Raw genomic sequence first — 7,194 nt, forward strand, 5'->3', positions numbered from 1 at the left:
TGGGTTATCTGCTTATTTACTGGGAACTTAGACGTATGGGGAAAATTATTATTCACTTTCACATCTTGATGTACGACTTCTTGGGTGCTTATGGAAGCAAAAATGTCATCGTCATCTTCATCCCAATCAGAATTGTTACATACATAGCTGATTAGATGGCGCCAAAGCTGAAAAATTTTGGATTAACTTAAATTAACTGAAATGTTGTCTCTTCACAAATTTTAAAAACAACTTACTTTGATTTACGTTGTAAGTGTCCTCTTTCTCGATATCTTCATAACCTCGATCTGAAGCTTTTCCTAAAAAGAATGTGCGAAGTTAGGGTTGTTTAAAAAAGCCTATAAAGAGCCACTTACTTTCTGGTGTAGGATCGTATAAAAAAGCCACACGCAAATTTGTCTACAGCCAAAAACCGCAAAAACTGTTGATGGCAATACCTCTCAAAGAGCCTTTATCGTCACAATATTATATACGAGTAGCGAGTGACTTGGCTGGATACCAATGCGTGGACGCCATTAACTTTTAACTTTTAGTGCTACCGGAACACCATCCCCCTCTTACCGAAATCTATAGCTGTAAGTGCTCTGAGAAATCCATGAATCTGTATATAATTTTACGCATTTCAATCCTATACAAATTCAAGTCTTTCATTGTCCCTATCATACTGATAATAACGTTTTGCTGGGCTCGCCTACAAGTTCAGGTAAAACTATAGAGGCGGAAATGGCCACACAATAATAACGAAAGAGCTAAGGTTGTTTATATTGCGCCTTTGAAAGCTTTGGTTAAGGAAAGAATTAGTGAAAGCTAACACACCAAAAAAATGGGATGGTATCAGCCGGTCTTGTCAGACAAGAAAATATGTGCAAGATGTTGTACTAATTGTTATAGACGAAATACATATTGTAATTGTGTCATGTACGAATTTCATTACGTCAACACAGGATTCAATATACGTTGGTTTATCTACTGCTTTTGCCAACGCTCAAGATCTCGCCAATTGGCTGGGTATTAAGGAAATGGGGTTATATAATTTTAAAACTTCCGTAAGACCGGTTTCTTTGCAAGTGCATATAAATGATGACTTGATGATGAGTGCATATAAATGAATAACTTTCTGTCTTTTCTTTAACAGTAATGTCCACGGATGGCCACTATGAACCGGCCGACATTCTAAACAGTACGCTCTTATTCGCCAACGGAACCCACCATAGATTTTGTTTCATCCCGCCGTCAAACTCGATTAACCGCTTTCGATCTGATTACTTAGAGGCAAATGAAATAACAATAGAAAAAGTGTGTTGCTCTAATATATTTCTTCTTTACTTCTTTGCCAGATACTAGATTATTTACACTTATGCTTGTGGTATTCTGCCGGTACAATCTGTGCTCCCTCCCGGTGATGTGAAATATCTTAACAAGCTCAAACGCTACATTATCAGTAACTACGAAGAATCATATAATAATGAATTTTATCAATACGTACAATTTGTTAAACGCAGTGTGAAAGCCAAAAGATGTGCTATCTCTTTTTTTTTATTTTATTCATAGAGTTTAGTTGGAAATCCTTTTGCAGGCGAATCAAATCTTTTGTGCTTACATGCTTTACTAAACGCTGCTCCTGAATTGTTGGCCTCTTCGTTGGTTTATCTTCTAGAACCTTTGAATAATTCCTTGAAAGATGTCGCGGATATAATGCGTATACAAGTAGCTAAAGTTATATTATGGGCTTACGGACTCGATGATCGAGAATTTGACGCTAATGTTAAAGAATGCTTGGAGGCTTTACCCCAACGTTCATTGGAACAAAAGCACGGTTGGCTGGTAGTTCGTGACCATGCCTTGAGTAAAAAAATAGGATATCTCATCATATAACGTCAAACAAAGAATTTTACTGAATGGCAAAATTTTGTAGACGCTGTGAAAGTTGTGGGTAAAGTTCTGAATACAGTAATTTTTGGTGAAACTCATTATTAGAGGTATTGTTTCCATTAAACTCAGCTAAAATGTTATACGAGAATCAGTGGCTTTTAGTCTGACACGAGACCAGCAATCGGTAAGTGGAGTTATTTGAAATTTTCTGGTGAATTAAAAAGTTCAAGTTATGCGATATGATTTTTCAAGGAAAGTTTTTTTTTTTTTAATAACTTCAGCCATGCATGACTGTGAATTGGGAAATTCATGTGACTTTTAAGTTCAAGGCAAAGGTACAAAATTATTTGGTGACGGTATTGCCATATGGTACGCCAAAGAACGTATGCAACCAGGGCCAGTTTTCGGTAGTGACAATAAGCTAGGCATGCATTAAGATTAAGAACTTTTCTCTGCGGAGCGGGAGCAGTGACAATTGGCTTAAGTAGCCGTAGTCTCTTACAAAGCAATTTTCGGCATGTTAAATGTGAAGGCAACTGTTTGACCGTTATCTTTCAAAACACGCTGCAACGAGATGAAGGAAAATTTGATTGGAAACGTTTCTGGTCGTATCTTCTTCCATATATGTGGGAGTTATTAGCTGCAGTTGCTGTAAGTTAACTACCTAGGTTGTTTTTTTTATTATTAATAATGACTTATTTCAGGCTGCGCTCGTTGTGGCCTACATTAATATACGAATTCCAACCTTGCTGGGCGATGTTATTAATGTATTGGCACGCTATGCAAATACATATGTGAAAGATCCTCTTAACAATTCTTTTTTCAAGGATGTTGGAAAACCTTCTCACCGCTGACGTACACGATTTCAAACAATTGTAAAACGATTTATATCTCAGAGCCTCCGCAGTGCCGCTCAACTACTAGGAGGTAGTATTTCTTTATTCTTAATATCGCCTCACATGGCGGCCATAGCATTGCAATCTTAGTCCCATGATTTTGCTTCGTCTTTACCCGATGGATACGACACGAATGGTACGCAATTAAGCGGCGGTCAACGACAACGTATAGCATCCATGACATCATAGCTGTAGGTATTTGCAGCGTGCGCGGTACATAGGGATAGCACAACTGAGGCCAGTTTATATAATGCTATTGGTATTTTAAGGAAATTTCTTTTTCTTTTTTTTTTTTTTTGTTTATTTTCGATTTAGGTTGGACTGTATACGGCTACGGCGTATGTGTCGTAGATTACGCTTTACAAAAAGGTATACAATGGAATCAAGATATAAAAATGAAAATTTATTTACTCTACATTATAAATGGGTGGAAATATTTGCAGGTCTTCAAGTACGTTTACTGTATCGCTCTGAGGCCACCGTACCCGAACGTTTTAAAGGCAAAGTTGACTTTGTCAGGGCAATGTTGTAAACTATGATGATTGTAAACGTGTTATTGAAGGAGTTGACGGAGTTTGTGTTATATTAGGTACGCGTAGTAAACTTGAAGCCATCACTGAACTTTCAAGAGGCACAGCAAATTTGATATAAGCTATGAATGCTGAAAATATCAAACGATTTTCGATCGTTATGTCTTCATTTCTATTCCGTCTCGACTCCGACACCGTTTTGCATGACGAACCGCCAGGCCGTTCTATCTCCAAATATGATTTGGCCAAATTTATTGTCGACTCGTTGGATCAACATGAGCATTTGGGTCAAGTCTGCGGCATTGCCAAGAAAAATGACTAACGCAATAAAATCCATTTATAGTGCCTTTAATTGAAAAGAACTTTAACGACATTATACAAATATGTGCATGATATGCATGACGCGTATTTCGTTTATTTGTACAAGTTTGTTTTTTTTGTAAACTTAAGCATTTACAGTACTATAATATGAACGAACATTTTAATGAATGCCTGTATTCAATTAACAATTTAAATTATGAAATCTAAATGGGTGCTTTAGCAAAAAAGAAAATCGTATTATTTTTGTATTATATTGGATTTGTCGAAAGTTTCTAATGTCTAGACGTATTCAATTGCAACAAAATTGGATTTTTTTTCTCATCACAATTCGATCAGTCTATGGACAGTGTTTCCTTTTTTTATAATTTATGCAATCTATCCGGCCAACCTATTTGGACTACAAATTTTGGGTGTTAAGAAAATAATTACTGCCGAAAGCGAGCGCATACGCATTCTCATCTCGGATGGTCAATACTTTAATAGCTACGCAATGCCTTCTATTCATTTGAATTTCCTATGCGAAGAAGAACAGCTGAAGGAAAACACGATTATTAGAGTAGGTAAATATATAACGTCGATAGTAAGCAAAAACGATGCTGGAAAGTATGTAGTCTTTAATTAGAATTGTGAAAAAACAGCAAAGAAATGGTTCTCTATTATTTTCAGACGTGTCGTCATTGTTATGGGCTTGACCGTTTTGCATCCAGGTGATCAGGTGTAAAAGATTGGTGAACCCGTCAATTTGTTAGACGCGCCTGCTTCATCTGCTCAGACAGCGGCTCCTAGTCTAACTTCGTTACTGTCCACTAGCAATAAAAAATCTAAACCGGCCAAGGAAAATAGAAGCTTTTCCAACGGCAACAGTAAGAATACCAATCTCGATCAATCGATGAATGATGGTTTAACTAGTCCAATAGCTAGTTTGAGTCCATATCACAATAAGTGGGTAATAAAAGCCCGCGTTACTGCAAAGTCCGTAATACGCAGTTGGAGTAACGCTAGAGGTGAAGGGAAACTATTTAGCATGGACTTAATGGATGAATCGGGAGAAATAAGGGCTACAGCCTTTCGTGAGCAATGCGACAAATTCTACGATATCATACAGGTGGACCAAGTCTACTTGAAGCCGGCAAACAAACAATTCGCTACACTTAAAAAGAGCGTGTCGCACCACGCTCAGCCTTTCAGTTGTGCAGTAGCAGCCACGTGATCACGAACACAACTAGTTGACTTTTACTGAAAGGGTTTTTTTGACTTTCATGGATAGGGGATGGAAGGTTTAGCTTAACTACCATCCCTGAAGGACTAATAGAACTGTTGATTTTCACGGATAGGGAATGGAAGGTTTAGCTTAGCCATCATCCCTGAGTGACTGATGTACATTTAGTCTTGCGACGTGAACCGATTAGGGACGGACGAGTGGCCCCACAGGCCGAGATTGCCTGCTATAACACCCGCGACGTATTCTTGTCTTTTTTGGAAACTCGCGATACGCAAACGTGGATGATAATAATAGTCTGTACAAAGTATTAAAAGGAACGCTAAAGACAATTCCGTTACCGAATTCGGTTACCGAATTGTCTTTAGCGCTGGTTTCCTCTCACGCCTCTTAAAATTCGCGTAAATACTATAATCTCCTTGCAGTTTAAATAAACAAGAACGTAAAACCGAAACTGAAGGTCCAAGTAATCCTTATAAATATTCTTGGAAAGGGTCCTGGAGTGGCTAAGTTTACCATGCCCAAGAAGACTCATTACAATACACGATGTGTTTTATAAAAATGGTCGCAGGAGGCTTGTCAACGTATTTCTAAATTTGCGGCCTTGAACTGGCAAGGACGAACAAGTTTAAATCACATTAAAAATTGTTTTTGTTATTAGTAAGTGTAGTAAGTATTCAAAGAAAATCAGAAAAGTCTTACCACTTGAAGTGCAGAGTTTCACGTCTTGAAATGTAAGCTCATTTAAAATACTGTTTATCGATTAAGGTCTTGCTTCAGTTGTAGACATTTTGACCGGTGTAATGGCGGGAGCGAATTATTCAACTAAAATACGTAAATGGAATGCTGTAATGAACAAGCTGATTTAGGACAAATGTTTATTGCAATTAATCCCAATTGCTTTGATCCGGACTTTGAGATAAATATGTGCGACTTGAACAGCCGCTTGCGCAATTCTAAACCCGTATGTACTGAATGCTCTCTTATTTATTGTACTTGCGCATCGACCACCACCAAAAGATTGCCCATGTTAGATTTATCACGTAAGTTTTAGCAACTGATATAAATATTCGAAAATCCAAGTGATGTGAACAACCATGTGCTGTGTATGTACTGTGAGGACCCAAAGTCGTACCTCGTTTTGGCCTCACGGGTTCTCCGTCTCTGGCTGGGGAGAGAGGTAGTGCTAGAGAGTAAGATAGAATAAGAATAGGATAGGCATAGCATAAGAATGGGTTAGGCCTAGAATAAGAATACGATAGACATAGAATAAGAATAGGATAAGCTAGAATAAGAATAGAATAGGCACAGCATAAGAGTAGGATAGACATAGAATATGCATAGAATAAGAATACAACAGATCGCTGTGTGTGTAACGTCAGCACCTGGCTTGATGCCTTAATCAGACGGGTTGCCTACAACCCTAGGCACTCAATTGAGTTGAGTGATCACCCCCCGGGGGGAAAGACAATCCCCTAATAAGGGGGCCTTTCTTACCCCGAGGTGCGCAGATGGTTCACCGTGTATGGCCGTATGAACCGTCACTCTGGTTAGTGTGAGGCCTAGCTGCACTCGATTGTTCCACTTTGGTTAGGAACTGCCAACCACAACCGCCACGAGTACTCCCCGAAGGGCCGCACCCAAGCAGTCAGGACTCACAAATTAATCAACGATATTCGTTCAAAAGGGAAAAATTCCGCTCGCTTCCACCATAAGGCTTCCACGCCGCCGTTGATCAATTACCACCATTACCGGCAGGAATCCGTGACATATGTTCAAAAGTATATAGGCAAAAGGGGAAAAGCCTTCCGTCAAATCCCTTTTTTTAATAATATTTGCATGTATTAATTATCAAGAGGGTTTTTTTTATTAATAGGCCAAAGGGAAGGCCATCCGTCAATTCCTTTTTTTTTTTGTATCATTAACTCTACTCTTGAGAAAAATTTTTATTCCGTTACGGCTTTATGAACAAAGTCCATCATACACCCGCAGGTTACGTGGCTTTGTGAGGCGAGCCTCCTGACCCCTGTGGCTCCTAGTTTATTTTGCAAAGCTTTTGGCACACTTTAGGCGGTTGTAAAAACAACCGCACTTGCATTCGGTTTCTCCATACATCCTGGTAGCCAATACCAAGAACTACTTTTCTTCGAGATATATAGGTCTCGGGTATTGCACTGACACGGCAGGGGAGATCTACCATGCACTCGCTAGATTACTGTCTTCTACGTACTTAATACCATTCACAAATTTCCTAGGTAGTAACTAGCTATTGAGTCAAGAGTTCATCTTCCAGCCAACCCCTCCACCATCTCTCAGAAACTCGTCACCGAGTTAGTAGCCCAAAAACTTGAACCCT

General features: G+C 38.9%; 1 protein-coding gene and 1 pseudogene across 1 annotated transcript; both read left to right on the plus strand.

Moving 5' to 3' along the window:
- Positions 1 to 1,137: 1,137 nt before the first annotated feature.
- Positions 1,138 to 3,731, plus strand: LOC119642868 (annotated as a pseudogene).
- Positions 3,732 to 3,826: 95 nt separating this feature from the next.
- On the plus strand, positions 3,827 to 4,829 carry LOC119642869 (replication protein A 70 kDa DNA-binding subunit-like). The gene is made up of 4 exons (XM_038042173.1): positions 3,827 to 3,853; positions 3,903 to 4,222; positions 4,286 to 4,326; positions 4,369 to 4,829. Exons 1-4 carry the CDS (start codon positions 3,827 to 3,829, stop codon positions 4,827 to 4,829), a joined length of 849 nt encoding a protein of 282 aa, XP_037898101.1.
- Positions 4,830 to 7,194: the final 2,365 nt, after the last annotated feature.

The sequence above is a fragment of the Glossina fuscipes genome, unplaced genomic scaffold (assembly GCF_014805625.2).
Source record: "Glossina fuscipes isolate IAEA_lab_2018 unplaced genomic scaffold, Yale_Gfus_2 263, whole genome shotgun sequence".
In the NCBI taxonomy this organism is placed as follows: domain Eukaryota; kingdom Metazoa; phylum Arthropoda; class Insecta; order Diptera; family Glossinidae; genus Glossina; species Glossina fuscipes.